Source organism: Metarhizium robertsii (genome assembly GCF_000187425.2).
Source record: "Metarhizium robertsii ARSEF 23 chromosome Unknown MAA_Scf_5, whole genome shotgun sequence".
NCBI classification, from domain to species: domain Eukaryota; kingdom Fungi; phylum Ascomycota; class Sordariomycetes; order Hypocreales; family Clavicipitaceae; genus Metarhizium; species Metarhizium robertsii.
In genome coordinates this window covers 3409953-3426900 of record NW_011942193.1, presented here as the reverse complement: position 1 = coordinate 3426900, position 16948 = coordinate 3409953, and the positions used below count along the sequence as shown (strand labels likewise).

Here is a 16948-nt window from a genome sequence, read left to right as displayed (position 1 = left end):
TTGGAATACAACATGGTCGACAGTGCTACCTTGATGCCCAGCCAGTGGGGGCCGCCCAATTGGTGTCGAGAAAGCGCCCTTCTCCGTCCCAAGGAGATGCCCTGCAGGAGCTGTCACCCAAGGCGACATGCCAGGCGGACAAGCTGTGCATCGGGAGCTCGTATAAGCCAGCCAGCCGCTCAGCCTGACGATCCACCGGCCGTGGCCTGAACAAGGTCAGTGGATGAATCCAAGAGCTGCGAGGGTATCGTCATGGTCAGAAGTCGCCAGGCGCAAATAGCTGGGTACCCTCCCAGCTGTTGTAGCACCTCAAGATGCAGTATCACCGAGCCAGATTGCTCTGCTGAAACACAGCCATGCCGTGCAGAGGCCTAGTGCACCCCACTGTTGTGATGTGATTCCTTGTTGGTGCCAATCTCCGCGTACATACAATCTTGATTTTGATATTATAATTTTGTTTTGGGCAATGTGTGCTCTGTCCCGATGTTTGGAGGCGTCAGACTACATGGCAGAAGAATGCCCAACCTGAGAAAAAATCGGACCAACCACGACCACACCCTGTCGATTCATGCCCAACGTAAAACTAAATAGGAATCTAAACAGAAGTAATTGCGACGCTGTTGCAAGCCTCGTCAATGCACAAAGTCAAGGCGAGATCCGTCTCTGCCCGTCATCAAAACACGCTTCTGCCCACACATGGAATTTGATGCTGACGTGTGCTCTTGTATATTTGTCCATTCGGATACCGCCCCATCCTGCTTCATATGTTCCCTCATTAATGGTAAAATGACAAAAACTAAAATAAGATGATGAGGACAGTCGGTCACGGAGTGACGTTCTCCTGCTCACCAAGATGCAATTTGTGCACGCCAAGCCACACACCTCCGGGCGAAGTTCTCATGTGCTAATGGCCCAGCCTTCTGTGTCCTGCCATAGGCAACTATCCTCTGAGGCCCAATCAGGTCATGCTTGATGCATCATTACCGAACCACTCTGGCAGATGAGCTGTCTAAAAGTTCTCGAGCTGCAGCAATCTCTCTGGCGTCGTAACCTTGCCACAGCTTGTCCTTGGCTCCATTGCGGCGCACAATTTCTCCCAATTTCTTGGTAGCTGCTTCATTCAGTTTCTCAATGGTTGCTTGGTCAGGTAGCTGGAATCCCTCCGAGTCCTTTTTGGACTTGGGCGTGTTTTGTACAAGTTTATCCGTAACCTACACCCACGCGGATTAGTAATGGCTGCTGCGCGAGTGGAACATGTACAAACATACAAGCTTCAGGCCGTAATAGCCGCGCAAATAGTCATCACAAAGCTCTATGCTGCGACAGAATCGCTTTACAGCCTCTGCGTAGTGTTTTTGTGACCCCCCCTCCGATGCCGTTGTGGCAGCCATGAACGATACTTCGCCGAGTCGAGCGTGAATCTGTAGACTCGTCAGTGTTGCCGTGGGTTTGTCGAGCATCTTCGATGATGGCACTTACGTTCCAGGCATTGGGCGACAGTACAAGAACCTCTTCCAATGCGTAAACGGCCTGAGAATACAGCCCCTGGGTAACATACATGTCGGCCAGCTCGGCCCAAGCCTCGGGATCCGTGGGACAGACGTCAAGCAAGGAGTTTAGCGCCGTGACAGCTTCAGGAAGCCTGCCCATGGATCGGAGGAGGGCTACTTTGCGCTTCCGGATGGGCTTCACTGAGTTAGTACGACAGCCCAGACATGCTTTCGCAAGTGTACCACTCACAATACTGGCATCATTTTGTTGCAGCAGAGCTTCATATTCCTCTAATATCTTCTCCAGCTCCGAGTTGTTGGACGCCGTCGCCTCTTTGACCAATCCCTTCAACGCCAAAACTCTATCATGCGAATCACCAAATCGATTGACTATTCTTTCAAGGCATTCGTTGGCGGCTTCATCGTCACCAGCTTGAAGACATGCGATCATTAGGTTCTCGTATATCGTCCAAGTATCGGCCGTCTCTCGAGTAGAGAAGAGGGAGGACAGAGGTGATGCTGAGAAGGCTTTCGGGTTCTTTCGCAAAATCTCAGGGGCTTGTTGGGCCAGTTTGAGAGCCTCGGCCGGCGAGAGACTGCCAACTGGCTGAAGTAGCGACTCTGCCATTATGTGATAGTGATTCGATGCTTCGCTGGTTTGTCCAGGGACGATTGCGCGGGGTTCGGCCAGGTTCGTCACCGAGTCATTCGAGGAGATGTAGCTTGTACCAGATATCTTGCACGAAACACAACTTTGCAATCCGAGATGCAGTGTCAGTGGACGTTCAATTGCGACTGGTAGTGGAGGCACTTCCCAAGAAGCTCCGGGTGTCCCACCAAGATGCCACAGCTCACCCAGTACTACCTGGAAACAACTGCGGAGGGTGGGAATCTCCGATGCCGACAATTCAGCCAATCATGCAGCTGCATTGGCGCCCCACCAACGAATCTGAGAAACATTTATTTTCAGGGCCAGAGTAATTTTTTTCCTCGTCGTTCTTCGCTCTCCTTGTATCCTCGTTTCGAGTCGACAAAATTCAAACCAGGCACAAGGGCCCAGCGGCCCAGGGTGCTTGCAGCACTGTTCCATTCGTACTGTATCCATACATACATACATGAGGAATTATGACTGTGCCTGGTAGCGTCTCCAACGAGGCCGACGATGGCTCAACTCCTCCGGTGAGGGAGTTGGAGTCGTTGACCATTGCGGGACAAACCGATGCGAGTGCAGAAGTGCCGGCACACCGGTCACACGATCCGACCAAGAATTCAAAACGGACCGATCCCTTCCAGTTTGGAAGCCGCTATCTGAGCGAGGGGGACGATGTCTTTGAGTTCAATGCCTGGGACCATGTCGAGACTGACGACGCGTACAAGGAATACGCTGAACGTCAGTTTGAGATGCAACGCCAAGCACCAGTTTCTGAATTTGATAAGAGTAAGTTTTGTCTTTTTCTTTTTCTTTGACATTTCACATTTTACACCCACCTTTTGGGCATACCCTTACCCAATGTGTACATGATGATCACCAAGCAATGCATAGTTCATCTGAAACTACTGATGAGACCTATACCTTCACAAAGTCTTTCGCTCCCATCTGATTACACCAAAGCAATTTCTTTGCTACCTTTTGCGCAGTCTTCTCACAGAATCGCTCAATCATTTGTCTCGTGTGCTAACGCGGGATTGCAGGCAGGTTCAATGGCAATCCAGCCAAGTGGTGGAATCTCTTCTACAAAAACAACGCTTCAAACTTTTTCAAAAACCGCAAGTGGCTCCAACAAGAGTTTCCCGTCCTTGCTGAAGTAACCAAGGAGGATGCTGGTCCCAAGGTATTACTTGAAATCGGCGCTGGCGCTGGTAACACAGCATTCCCCGTGCTTGCCAACAACCAGAACCCCAAACTAAAAGTCCATGCGTGCGACTTTTCCAAGACTGCTGTAGAGGTTATGCGCAACCATGAGGCGTACGACACAAATTTTATCCAAGCCGATGTTTGGGATGTCGCAGGAGAAAGCCTCCCCCCTGACGTTGAAGAAGGATCCGTAGATGTCGCAGTTATGGTGTTCATTTTCTCAGCCCTGTCGCCCAGAGAGTGGGCACAAGCTGTCCGAAACGTTCATAAAGTGCTAAAACCTGGCGGCTTGGTCTGCTTCCGAGACTATGGAAGAGGGGACCTTGCCCAGGTTCGCTTCCGCAAGGGGCGCTATCTGGAAGAGAACTTCTACATTAGAGGCGACGGAACTCGCGTGTACTTTTTCGACCAGGACGAATTGGCCAAGATATGGTCAGGTGAAGCTTTCACCGACGACCTTGACAACCCCGACATGCCCCAGTTCGAGATAGAGAACCTTGGTATCGATAGACGATTACTGATAAACAGAGCCGAAAAGCTCAAAATGTATCGGTGCTGGCTGCAAGGTCGGTTTAGAAAGACATAGACAGACAATATACGCCTACAGTATAGAGACGATGAATTCTTCAAGCCGCCGTGCAGAGTATTATGCCACATGCCAATGTACAGATTGCTCAATATAGCAAAAGCTCCCGAAGTTGTGCCCTCTGGATTTCACCAAACCCAATGTCGTCGAGATAGGCCTCCAATCCCCCATACTCCACGTCCAAATGCTTCTGTACCCCAATGACCAATTCAGGAGCCGTGACAGCCCAGTCATCTGTCAAGCCGATTTGTCGGATTTCAGCTAGCCTCTCATGGCGTTGTGCCTCGAGAGCCGGATCTGTCAGGAAGTAGTCATGCTCTATAGCGCCCAGGGGAATGTCGAGAATCATCAAGATCAAAATGCAAATGAGTCCTGTTATGACCGCAGTTCCACATTAGATTTATCCACTCAGCAACCCCGTCTTTGGTAATTCATTGCAAGCTGTAAACACACCTGTTCTATCTTTGCCCTGTGTACAATGAACCAAAACGGGGAGCGTACTCGGCGAGGTATACAGCCCAAGGGCCTGGCAAATCTCGGAGCCAGAGTGATCAATTGTGTCAATTCCAAGGCCGAGTAGGCCACGCTGAAGCATGACCTCGGTCGCGATGAGCCTGACGGCTTCGATTCTGTATCCAAAGATGAAGAGAAAAATGACCTTACTGAGCGTAGCTACAATTAGTCATTTCCTAACGAGTCTTGTGTGCCGCCATATGAGAAAGAGAGAAAGGGAGATGTATATAAATGCTGTTTATTGAGGCACTTACAAAAAGCTCCACCATGACAGTTGACTGAAAAGGTGTCTCTCGAATGGCCGGCCGGTAATCCGGATCTCCTCGTAGTTTATACCGTCGATACGCGGAAGAGACGGCCGGGAAGAGAACCAAGAAGAGAAGGCATTGCCACTCGTTTCAGCCTGGACCTTTTCAGCTTGTTTGATCAGTTCAGTCCTGTATCCAGCACTAGTTAGAGCGCTGGAGAGACGATTCGAGACGATGCAACGTACTTGGTCCGAAGATCAATGATGGTCTTTATGCCGAATTCATTTTTGATGCGCAACTTGTCCTTCGCAGAAGCATCGTCTACATTCGAAGGGTGAGTGTGTGTAATTAACGCGCGCCATCAAGGAGCATGCACCTGGTCTTGCAGAGCGGAAGATGAACCCTTCACGAACCCGTCTGCGAAATTCAACCGTCAGCATCTATACGGGGAGATTTACGCTATGCGGTTTCATTGTTCATTGGATAAAGGGTGACGCACTTCTGGCCGAGAAAGTCATTGACAGATTGGCCAACGTCTCTAAAGTTAGCCACGCATTGGAGCTGGGCGGCGGGCTTGACCATATCCTATTCCAGACGTTGTCAAATGAATACATTGTGCCAAAATGTGTCTGGTAGCTTATATCTCGGAAGTTTAACGGCCAATGAGCCCAACGTACGCTAAATTCGACAAGGATGACAAGCATCAGACATTGCAAACGATCAGCGCGAAAAGGCTGTGGCCGGGCGAGGTCGAGTGCGGCGGCGGTGCAGTACTTTCTTTGCTGGAGCGGTGGAGCGGTGAAACGGTTCCTAGGATATTGTGAGGCTCTCGACCTGTACCGTTGACGGCACCAAGTTGTGCTTGTCGCAGGGCTGGGCTTTGGACGGTGACCTGATGGTCAAACACCGGAAGGCTCCAGAGCCCCGTTGTTTTGGCGCGACGGAGCAACCGAAAAGCAGAGCTACGTCATTCGCGTCCCAATGGAGTCGGACTATTCCCATTGCAGCGCCGTCATGACAACGACAAGTTCACACGGCGCATGCCGCTCCCTAAACCATGGCCGGGCCTGCATACATATAAGTATACGGAGTAATATGTATGTATGTATTGACAAGCCGGCAGGGTTGAGCTCCAGGTTTGGTGTCGTCAGCGCCTGTAGGGTTTACCATGTTGTTGGTTAACGCGTACTCCGTAGATACTGTATTTGGCTTCAGCGGCACAAGGATGTTGATACCCCCCGGTCGGCAATTGGTGAGAGACGTAGCGACGACGACGAAAACGGATTGCGGATTGGCCGTTGGGTCCGTAAAGGCAATCGCGCGCCACGAAAAGGTCAGGAAACAAGCATCAGCCGTTGGACGAGACCTAGTCTCGCGAATTGGAATTAATGTCGGCAACTCCACAGCTTAAAACAATGCGACTGAGACGGCTTCTTTTCAGTCATTGGTTCGCAAGCCGAAGAGACAGCCGAGCAGCATTTGGCCTCTGTCCTCTTTGCTTCTGAACATGATAGAAACACCGTACATGTACGACCAAGTTTCGTGGCACCCAGGATTGCGATTTCAGATTTGTCGAATGCACGGCCCCGTTCACGACGGAACTATCCTGCCGGAATGCCATGGATGCATGGACGTAGCACTCGAGTACTCCGGTACATAGCGTCATTACCAAGATCTGCCGGCGTGTCTGGAGGGTCGCATGACGTCAGTCCAACCAGCAGACCATCTGGGGTAAGGTCGAGCTGGGCCAAGCCAACGTGCGAAATTCGTGCCGGCCATCCCACCTGTTTCTTCATCACCACTGGCTGGTTAGTTCCTGCGCAGGTGAGGACTAGTGGTGTGCTAGTATTGGGATTAGTCGGTCGAGCAGCCAAGCCAGCCCAGTTAGCCTGCGCATGCTCATAGCCATGGAGATGGAGCCACCAAGGAGCAATCCCTGCCGAGATGTAGCTTGTCGCCGTCTGATTTACTTTTGCCAGGGCGGCCGAGTACCTGCTGTGCAGAATAAAAGCAACACCAGTCCCGGCGAGTGCGGCTCATGCCCTTCTGAGCTACACGATGCAGCCAAGTCGATGCCATTCTCCTAGCTGATCCTCCACCGTAACAAGAAGAGAAAAGCTGGCCTTCTTCCCCCATCACTCGTCGGCGTCGTGGTTTGCCTGTCCATCGTCAGTCCCTTCACGGATAACACCGATATTCAATTTAGTCGCGATATATCCTGGCTCCCTTGCTTGCCGAATAATCCCTGTCGACGATAGCTCCTACAGCGTGAGCGACGGTTGAAAAGGAACAACCTCAACACGAATGATCTGCGCCTGCGCATATACGAGCACCAACGCACATTCGGAAGCACCCGAAACCAATCGCAAGATAGCATCTGGCCAAGGTCCGGGTTCTTTGATCAGTCAAGACCGCAGAAGAAATATCCGACCGTTTTTCCATCGTCACGGAAAGCGGTCCGTCATTGAGCGTTGACAGACTCGATAGCCGGTGCAGTTCGAAGAACCCATCATTGACGTTAGCTCGACGCCACACTTTGTGGTACCAACAGTCACGAAGCTATGGCCACCACAAAGACGCCGCCAGCGCAACAAGCGCCTCCCACAAGTGAGTCAATCAGAGAGACAAGGAAAATAATAGGGGAGGCAGACGGAGAGGGAGAAGAAGCCACGAAAGTGACGCTGAGCAGCGTGACGTGAGTTTGTTGGTAGCAAACTTTCCAGACCAACGAATGCATTGAGGTCGAAGCTATCCTTGGGCTCGGCCGCAGCTTCCGCACTGGGACCCTGGTTTTTTTTTAGCTCCTTCCGCACAATACTTTGTGCCGCTCTCACATTGTCACATTTCCACGCTCTCACTTAGCAGTGCCTTGCTCTTGGATTCGTTTTCTGTTGCGCAAAGCCTCTGCGAAACCCCACGCCCAAGTTAATCTAAACTGGTTGCTGACTTTTACCTTCTTCCCGAACCACAGTCCAGAATAAAACAGGTCGCATCAAGTACGCCGATCCTCGCAGCTTACCAAGCTTCCCGTCGTCAGGGTTGGCTCCCGACGGCGCTGCAGCCAGCGCCGCTGCATCGCTCGGCTGGTCAAACCGGAAAACCATCAATCTCTGGAAGCCTGATCCCTCATCTTCAGCTTCTGCCGCCGCCGCCTTGGCCAAGGACTACAAAATGGCACCGCAATGGGAGCCGGCAGCCCAGTCAGACGGCCACAAGGCCGCGCTTCTTGCTGTTGGCTCTGCCAGCGCAGCTCTTAAGCAGACTGATACCACCAAGTCTGGGCCTTCACAAGACACGTGGGGGAACTCGGCGGCGACTCAAGCCTTTCATGCGAACAGGCCAGCGTCGGCTGAGCCTCTGAGCCTGGCTCATGGTAGCTCAGCGGCTACACAGGCATTCAACGAGAATCGATCTCAGTCTATGAGGAAGCCGCGACGGCCTCACACTCCTCCGGGAGACAAGTCCCTAGTTGCTGCCAAGGGAGCCATGAGACGTCCCCTCTCATCCACTGGCTTAGCGGACGTTCAGGCATCAGAAGCTAGTGCTGCTGCTAGCGCTCTTAACGGTGCTGCTTTGGCTCACCGGAAGTCCATGACAGCTAGGCCAGGCGTGGAAGAGGTCGGGGCTGTCTCTGTTACGACCATGACACGAAACATGTTCACCTCGCATCCTCCTGTGAAGCCCGAGGTTGACGAGCGCACTTACAACGAGAAAATCCACCAATCTGCAGTTGAAATGGCGAAGAAGATGTACGCCAGACAGCAACTCGGGGGCGACCAGCCCAAGGACGCATCCGGACAAGCATCCGGGGCGTCTCAACCTAATCAATATATGAACCTTCAAGATGCGGCCTATAAGCAAGCCCAAGCACGCATCGCTAAGCTTCACGATGAGTATCACCAAAGCCGGGAGTTTCAGGAGTACTATGGAAGCGAGAAGGCGAGCAACCCTAAACATCGGTTCTCCATGTCGCGTAAATGGGGACGGCGAGGCTCGCATAGCGAAGACGACTTGGACGATCGACAGCAATCCGAGAAGATTCGCGAGCAAATGTCCATGTTTTCCAGCAAGTTATCGCAAGTGGACAAGGGCAAGAGAGACAAGGATCGCGAGGCGCTCCTCGCGGCAGCGCAACGCAACGTCAAAGCCCAATTGCACGGCATGGACGAAAAGGTGTATCAAGAAACTGGGAGAGCAAATCCCAGTCTGATCACTGACTGGGAAGCCAAGGCTCAGAAGGCCGCTCAAGCCCAACATGAAGCACGTACAGATGACTCCAAGGGCAAGATTGACATCGGAGGCGGCATGTTTATGACACAGGAAGAGATCAATGCTATTGCGTCTAAGAAGATCCAGCCTGTGCTTGATGATATCAATGACAAAGCTGAGACGGAGCGTGAGAGACAAGAGGTGCTCAGAATGGAGGAACAAGCAAGACGGGAACAAGCAGAGAAGGAGAAGGCTCGGGATCGCGAAACCAAGGAAATTGCTAAGAAGGACAAAGGTATTACATTTTGCTCTCGCGAATCTGTTGTATTCGTTTTGCTGACAATACTCAACAGAGCAAGAGAAACAAGAAGAAAAGGCCAAGAAGCTTCAGGAGAAGATGGATGAAAAGGCGCGGAAGGATGAAGAGAGGGCTACCAAAGCTGAGCAGAAGCGTCAGGCAAAGGAGGAGAAACGTAGGTCAAAGCATGGACCAGCTGTAGCGACTACCTCGAGTCCTCACCAGGGTGAACATACGCAAGAAGCTGACGAAAACCCGGCCGGTCGCGAGGAAGAAACCCGCGGGGAGACTGCCGAAGAACTCGGCTTGGCTGGCAGCGGTCCCACCGTTGAAACAACTGCTGAGGCATCCGGCTCGCCCCAGCACAAGGCCGAGGGATCAACCTCACCCACTGCAAAGGTCAAGGGCTGGATCAAGAATCGGTTTTCTCGCGGCAAGTCTATCGGGGAGCATGATAAAAAGCGGAGAAGCTTCTTTGGCGGTGCCTCTTTGAAGGATCATGCCGGCGACGGCAGCGCGGCGAGCATCGAAAACCGATCCGCAAGCATGCACGAGGTGGCCCTGGCTGGCAAGTCCGGTGAGGAACACGAAACCAAGCACGAAGCTGCCAAGGAATCTGCACACAGAGAAGCAAAGAGGGACTCTCAAGGCGTGAGCCCGGTGAGCCCGGTCAGCACTCCGTTGGAGGAGGAACTTGAGCTCGCAGACGAGGCGAAGAACAAGGGGAAGGGCGTTGAGGAAGAGGAGCGACCAAGCCGGAAAACCAGCCTGGATCCTCCTCGGCCTATTGAGGACCCCGCCGTTCGCACCAGCAGCAGTCCGACTCGTGACTCTCGATTCCGGGAAGAAATGGATCAATAAGATGCCTGTATCAACAATCTTGTAAGTCCCGCCGTATAAGTGGTGTGTGTACGAAAGCGGTTATTGATGGCTTGAGTATAGGTAATGTAATGAGTGAAGTATGTTTAGTATTTGTTGATGGGCAAATACGCAGCAGGAAGATGATGCTTTTGATGGCCAACTGCAAGATGCTTTTTTGGTTTAACACGGCCTCTGTCGTTTTGATGTGTTTGGGTGGCTAGCTTGGGCGTGAGGATATATGTGCACATGTGGCCATGGTTTGTATATGTACCAGGTTGGATAATTTGGTCAAAGTCAAATAGTCTCATTATTTACATATCTTGTTATTATGGTCCATGTCCAAAAACTCGTGCCCAAAACCAGGAGGCCAATCGTAACGCCCATTTGTCGCCACACCCACACATGTACTTGGCAGCGATGCCGCAGGATATCTCCATAGGAGAAATTCCGTATCTACTTGTATTCCCCATGTTTCGAACACGCCCGACGTGTCCCTTGTTGTCCTTTATCTCTTGTCTATTTTTCTGTACATTGAACATCGCCTTGGTTTGGTCTCAAAAATGGGCCGCGGTCCGATCAGCCACAAAGCCATTCCCGGTCAGGCCATTGCGCCCGTTTACATCGAGTCCATTCTCCATCTGATGCGTCTTCTCAAACCGCGCCGCGTGGCTCTTTGTATAGATGGCTGGCTTGAGGTCGATGATAAAAGAAGCGACGTAAAAGGTGAAGATGAAGGCAATGACCCATTCGAAGACGGCGGCGACGTTGTTGTTGTGGGTGAAGGTGGTTGAGACGAAGACAATGGCCAGGACGAGCTCGACCAGGATGAAGGCGAGCTTGATCCAAAAGGAGGAACGGAGGATGCGATACTGCCGGTTTTCTACGAGCTTGTTAGCACAGGCGACGAGAATGTATATACACACACACATATACATATATATCAAAGGGGAGAGGAGAGAGAAAAGACGCACTGATGCCCAAGCGCTGATACTCCCAGCAGATAAAGACGGCAGAGAGCCAGTAGCCACCAATAAACAGAAGCAGAAAGACGTCATGCAGCTTCTTGTGGCGCCAGGTGTCGAAGATGGACAGCAGGATGAGGCCGGCGGCGCCGACGAGGGCGAACAGGATGCTCAGCCAGACGAGGGCGCGCTCGCCGGACGACTGGTTGCGCACGAGGCGGCCGCGGTGGCGCAGCCAGCGCTCGGCGAGGAAGGCCAGGTCGAGGAGGACGACGGTGACGGCGGAGCCGGCGATGAAGAGCGGCTTGAGCTTCTGCGCGCCAATGTCGCTGATGTAGGCGATGGAGCCGCCGCGCTCCATGGACGGGTAGATGCGGCGGTCTGTGTCGACGATCCAGTGGAGGAGCATGCCGAGGAGCATGCCTAGCCATACGAGGGACGAGAAGACGGGGAGCAGCTATCTCGGCTGGTTAGTCGGCGTGGACACGGTGTCGTGGCGGTTTGGATGTTTGGCCGAGGAGGGGGGGAGGAGGAGCAACGGTACCCAGTACGAAAAGAGGCCGCGTGCCGCCATGGCGTGAGGCTGGATTTTTTGTGACAGACGGATGGATGGATGATAATAGTCAATATATCAGGAGACTTGAGTACATCAGACGGCTTCGTCGTGGGGGAGTAGGCAGTCGTATTGGCGATTGGTGTCGTGTCACTGGATATACCGCTTCATGGCTAGGATGCGAAAGAAGGAGACGGCGTTGGCAGCAGGACCGGCGGGCTATGCTGGGCCGGCTGCGCAACTGCGTCTTCAGGTGCGTGATGAGGGTATTTGAATGGGATTATGGAATGGAGCGAGCGACATGGTGGTGACTGGTAAGACGTCGAAATGCTCGGGGTTTACACGGGTCCGCTATGGCCGGGCGATGACGTAGTAGACATGAGACATGGACGAGATCAATGCGAGTTGAGAGCCGGCCTGGCCCGATTGTCGGCATCGGCGCCGTCAATCGCACGACCGACTGCATCTGTTGGCAACGATACTGTGCGGATCGCGCGCCGTCGTCATAGTCGACCCGTGGCCGCCGTTGTGCCTGGACGACAAGCGTTGATGGCTTGCGGCGCAACGTAAACGGCCTGTCGGTGCCTTTGTCTATTTTATCCGTCGTTTCCTCGGTGGCGCCTGGCTTGCTCCAAGCTGCTCCAAGCCATCACCCGTCGCCTCGCCCGGTTCCGCACGCCGTCCATTGATAAGATAAGCTCAAGTGCTCCCGCCGCGACGCCAACAAACTCACACATGCATTCTCACCGACCTCATCATCCGTCATTCCATCGACGCCCATTGGCACATCTGCCACTGCGCATGTCGACCGCCAGCCGCCATTCATGATACATCATCACATTCACTATCCATGTTCTGAATCTAGCCGCCCTGGTCCTTTGCGCTCTCCGCCATCGCCGCCCTGCCCAGGACCACCATCATGGCCGTCTCTCCCGTCGTCACCATCACGCAAGAGCAAGTGCGCTCCTTGGCCTCGCCGCTCAAGAACCTTGCTTCGGGACAAACCTCATCTAATGGCACACCGAAACCATCCGCGGCGCCTGCCCCAACATCTGCGCCGACGCTTCCTCCCACTCTGGACCTCTCGGAGCAGATGAATGAGGAAGAGAAGCGAAAATACGCGAAGGGTAGCCATCTCGCCTCCCGCCCATATTCACCTTGAATGAAAAAAAAAAAAAGGAGTCTAACTCTTTCCAGGCAAGAAACTAGGTGAGGGTACCTACGCCATCGTCTTCCTCGGCCACCTCCGCTCCAAGCCCTCGACGCTCGTCGCCATCAAAAAGATCAAGATCCAAAAAGAATACACCGAGGGCATGGCGCCCGACGCCGTGCGCGAGCTCAAACACCTCCAGGAGCTCCACCACCCCAACATCATCTCCCTCCTGTCCGTCTTCTCCTCCAAGGACCAGAACCTCAACCTGGTGCTCGAGTACCTGCCGCTCGGCGACCTGGAAATGCTCATCCGCGACACGGACCGCGTGCGCTACGGCGCCGCCGACATCAAGGCCTGGATGGGCATGCTCACCCGCGCCGTGTGGTTCTGCCACGAGAACTTCGTCCTGCACCGCGACATCAAGCCCAACAACCTGCTCATCGCCGCCGACGGCGACGTCAAGCTCGCCGACTTTGGCCTGGCGCGCAGCTTCGCCGACCCGCACCAGAACATGACCTCCAACGTCATCACGCGCTGGTACCGCCCGCCCGAGCTCCTCTTCGGCGCCAGACACTACTCGGGCGCCGTCGACGTCTGGTCCGTCGGCACCGTCTTCGCCGAGCTCGTCATGCGCGCCCCCTTCCTCCCGGGGAACAACGAGCTCGACCAGATCAAGATGATTTGCGAGGCCATTGGCACCCCGACCGACGACAACTGGCCCGGCGTCACCAAGCTGCCCGAGTACACCGTCCCCGCCCAGCACCCGGTCCACGCCAAGGACTGGTACGAGATGCGCTTCGGCACCGTCGGCACCGACGGCGTCGACCTCCTCATGAAGACCCTCGCCCTCGACCCCAAGAAGCGCATCACCGCCCGCCAAATGCTGCTCCACAAGTGGTGGCATTCCGAGCCCAAGCCCACCAGGAAGCAGGACCTGCCGCGGAAAACAACCGGTGCCGAGGAGAAGATTGGCGCCGACTTGAAGAGGAGGCCCGGCGTTGTCGACGACGACAGGGGGGCCAAGGTTGCGAGAAAGCTGGATTTCGGAGCGCGCTAAGCATATTATTTTCGTCATAATGGAACGGGGAGGGGGGGAAAGGCTATATGTTGTATTTCTTCTGTTCTTTTTTGCTTCTAAGACGAAAGTTTTGCCGAAAATAACAAACAGGTAGCATTGGGTACTGGCGTTTAGGGGAGCAGGTAGTTTATATTCAAAGCAAATATTACGTCCTCTAACCATCTACCCCCCCTTTCTTTTTGTCGCCAGCAGTGAATTTACCATCCCAGTTCAAAATATATGATTCTTGGAGGCCGGACCCTCCTCTCACATTAGCACACAGTCCATGCCGTACATGGCCCTCTCCACGCTCCGCTTCACCTGGTACCAGTCGGCGCGCCTCTGCGCATACTCGTACACCTCCTCGGCCCTGAAGACGCCGCCGAACCGGTCGCCGTCGGCAATCACGGCCGCCATGTCCTTGGCGTGCGCCGCGTCAATCAGGTAGATCTGGCTCAGCTCGCGGAGCGCCGCAAAGTACGCCACGAGGTCCTGGTGCTTCAGCCCGCGCACGTAGTCTGCGTACAGGTTCATGTCGGCAATGAGCTTGACGGCGCCGTCGGTCGAGATGCGCTGCCGCTTGAGGTGTTTGCATATCGCCGTGAAGAGGCGCAGGCCGACCTCGCCGTTGAACACGTCCAGCATGGCCTTGTCCGTGGTGCCGACGAGCATGCTCGTGTGCGACGAGACGAGCTGCACGATGCGCTGGGCCGTCTGCGTCGGGCCAATGTCCGGTTCCGACGACGCTGCCGCCGCGCTGGGGGGAGTCGGCGCCGACACCGCCGAGGGCGGCGCGGCAGACGCGGGCCGCGGGTTGTAGTCGGTCGGGAGCTGCGTGGTGGACTGCAGGTATTCCACCTCGTCCATGAGCACGTCGATGCCCTTGTTGAGGCCGGCCGCGACGCTCTCGTCCAGCATCTGCTCAAACTTCTTCTTGGCCAAGCCGGCCGGGTCTAGGAAGTCGTTCTTGTCTGCAATCTTGGGCGCCGCCAGCTGCTGTTCGTAAAAGACGTCAATCATCTGCGAAATCAGGTCGCCCACGTTGACGAGCTCGATAAAGGTGACTAGCGGTGCCACGCCCCTTTGGCTGTGGTCGCTTACGTCCCGTGGGTTGTAGTTGGACAGGTGGCTCACGGCGGTTTCGAAGCCGCTCCTGACGTGACGCTGGCCAAGGATACGGAGCAGCACAACAAACATGGTCGCACATTGCTCCTTTGCTTCGCCGCCGACCTGGCCCCCGAGGGGAATCAAGACTGCTGCTCGGCCGAGACTGGTCTTCGCCAGATGTACCAGGTTCAGGGCCACCTCGATGCTGCAGAGGGACTTGATGCCCTCGAGCTTTGACGCCATGATGGCTGCCTTGGCCGCCAGCTCATCGGTAGGTGCCTTGCCTGACCCGGGCATAGGACTAGCCCGTCCGCCGAGACCTGGGGTTTCCGGCCGCGAGGGCATTGGTGTCACCGCCGTCGAGGCGTTCCCCGCTGCAGACGTGGAAGTAGACGCAGTCGGCTTCGCCGTCGCGAATGGCGAGCCCATGGGGAAACTGGGCAGCACCGTGACCGGCATCATGACCACCTTTTTGAAGGAGCTCAAAAAGTCTGACTTCTCAGCAGACCGATTCACATTGGCCATGTAAAATGACTCGAGGGACGAGTCCTCCTCCGACAGCTTCTTCTCCCACTGCGATACCACCGTTTCCGCATGCTTGGTAAAGGAGTCCAGCTCTTCCTGCAGGTATAAATCGAGATGTGGTTCAAACAGTTTCAGCAAGAGCTCTTTAGTTTTCAAAAACAAGACATCATCTGCGTCACCGTCCTTCACCTCCTTCGGTGGCGGCGGCGTCAGCGATTGAAAGAAGCGCATCGACTGCTCGAAAACACCAGAAATGGCTTTCAAATACGCTGATATGCTTCTTTCGTGGCTCTCGTCAAAAAGCGGCGTAGTGTACTCCATGATGACATCCTCTCTCACCTTGTCGACAAACTCCCAAAACACCTCATTTGCATTCGGAAAGATGCGATTAATAACATCAGCCTGTTCGTTGACCTTTGCCAACAGCACGCCAAAGAACCGCCGTGATGGCTCTAGTGAAATTTCATCTGCCGCGACACCGTTCAGACCCTCTACCGGGCTCAACGTCAACTCGCGATCGCTGAAAATTGGATGCTTGTGAATGAACAAGTCGATGCCGCCTCTCGCACCGTTCAATGTGTGCAAGACATGCGCATACCGCCTCATCCGCCCATCCACATCCCAGAATTCATAGCCCTGCTCAAACTCCCGTAGTACCGCGCTTTCAAACAATCCCATCATATTAATGAGCTTATGTTCCCTCTCGTCACACCCCGACGACCAGTCGCTCTTTGCGAACCGTAGCAAGTTCGCCAGCATTTGTGCCTGCCGTTCCGGATCACGGAAAGCCTTGAACACAATCGGATCAGTGTGCGTCTTGGCTTTGACAATGTCCAGGTAAAACGGTGCCAGAGCGCCGTATATCTTGCCGTACTCTTGCCTCGCGGCGCCGCGTATGCTCTTTGCATTCTTAAACACCTCCAGATAAGCATCCGAGTCCTGGGGCGCGTCGTTTGCCGAAGCACCTCCGCCGCCGGCAACATTCAGCGTCTCAAACCCGTCTTGCAGCTCAGAGACGGCCCTTCTGCGCTTCTGCTCTTCGACAGACGCATCAAACAATGTCGTCGCTTGTGGCTGGCCCCCCGCCGCACCCCCCGCTTGAGCAGCCGCAGCTTGTGAAGCCCTCTTCGCAGCGTCCCTCCTCTTACGCAGAGACTCTTCAAACCGCCTCCGTGCCTCTCTCTCGTCCCAGCAATTCATGCTCTTTAGCCGCGACACCCATCTTGTGTCTTCGTACACCATTTCTTGTAATTTACGAGACGTTCGTGCCACGCGTAGCTGGTCGGCAATGGGTAAATAATCGATAACGTGGTTGAAAATCTCTAAACATTTCTCACAAACATTAGCCCCCCCAAAACAGCACGCAACACCAGCTCGGCATCACAGCGGGGCTTCGTACCAGCCGGGAGCTTTGACTTCACATCAATCATCTCCATTGCCTTGAGGGCATTCAGGATGCCGGCGCCCTTGGGAGCACCGGCAGCCTTGTACCTGTTCATCTTGTCGGTGGATGAGACTCGAGCCGAGGGGG

At 54.3% G+C, this 16948-nt stretch overlaps 7 protein-coding genes across 7 annotated transcripts; 3 read left to right on the top strand and 4 right to left on the bottom strand.

Moving 5' to 3' along the window:
* Window positions 1-980: 980 nt before the first annotated feature.
* On the bottom strand, window positions 981-2118 carry MAA_06814 (tetratricopeptide repeat domain-containing protein; the record flags this gene model as incomplete). The annotated part of the gene is made up of 4 exons (XM_007824812.1): window positions 981-1211; window positions 1269-1421; window positions 1480-1686; window positions 1741-2118. The coding sequence occupies 4 exons, from the start codon at window positions 2116-2118 to the stop codon at window positions 981-983; spliced, it is 969 nt and encodes a 322-aa protein (XP_007823003.1).
* A 497-nt stretch (window positions 2119-2615) lies between these two features.
* On the top strand, window positions 2616-3931 carry MAA_06813 (uncharacterized protein; the record flags this gene model as incomplete). The annotated part of the gene is made up of 2 exons (XM_007824811.1): window positions 2616-2928; window positions 3183-3931. The coding sequence occupies 2 exons, from the start codon at window positions 2616-2618 to the stop codon at window positions 3929-3931; spliced, it is 1062 nt and encodes a 353-aa protein (XP_007823002.1).
* Window positions 3932-4019: 88 nt separating this feature from the next.
* MAA_06812 (tyrosine/serine protein phosphatase) lies at window positions 4020-5274 on the bottom strand (the record flags this gene model as incomplete). Its single annotated transcript, XM_007824810.2, has 6 exons — window positions 4020-4303; window positions 4385-4593; window positions 4699-4881; window positions 4938-5013; window positions 5069-5109; window positions 5192-5274. 6 exons carry the CDS (start codon window positions 5272-5274, stop codon window positions 4020-4022), a joined length of 876 nt encoding a protein of 291 aa, XP_007823001.2.
* A 1979-nt stretch (window positions 5275-7253) lies between these two features.
* On the top strand, window positions 7254-10060 carry MAA_06811 (uncharacterized protein; the record flags this gene model as incomplete). Its single annotated transcript, XM_007824809.1, has 3 exons — window positions 7254-7299; window positions 7664-9196; window positions 9255-10060. The coding sequence occupies 3 exons, from the start codon at window positions 7254-7256 to the stop codon at window positions 10058-10060; spliced, it is 2385 nt and encodes a 794-aa protein (XP_007823000.1).
* Window positions 10061-10614: 554 nt separating this feature from the next.
* On the bottom strand, window positions 10615-11443 carry MAA_06810 (FK506 suppressor Sfk1; the record flags this gene model as incomplete). Its single annotated transcript, XM_007824808.1, has 2 exons — window positions 10615-10940; window positions 11032-11443. 2 exons carry the CDS (start codon window positions 11441-11443, stop codon window positions 10615-10617), a joined length of 738 nt encoding a protein of 245 aa, XP_007822999.1.
* A 1051-nt stretch (window positions 11444-12494) lies between these two features.
* On the top strand, window positions 12495-13785 carry MAA_06809 (serine/threonine-protein kinase; the record flags this gene model as incomplete). The annotated part of the gene is made up of 2 exons (XM_007824807.1): window positions 12495-12702; window positions 12773-13785. The coding sequence occupies 2 exons, from the start codon at window positions 12495-12497 to the stop codon at window positions 13783-13785; spliced, it is 1221 nt and encodes a 406-aa protein (XP_007822998.1).
* A 267-nt stretch (window positions 13786-14052) lies between these two features.
* MAA_06808 (secretion pathway protein Sls2/Rcy1) lies at window positions 14053-16916 on the bottom strand (the record flags this gene model as incomplete). Its single annotated transcript, XM_007824806.1, has 2 exons — window positions 14053-16739; window positions 16817-16916. 2 exons carry the CDS (start codon window positions 16914-16916, stop codon window positions 14053-14055), a joined length of 2787 nt encoding a protein of 928 aa, XP_007822997.1.
* Window positions 16917-16948: the final 32 nt, after the last annotated feature.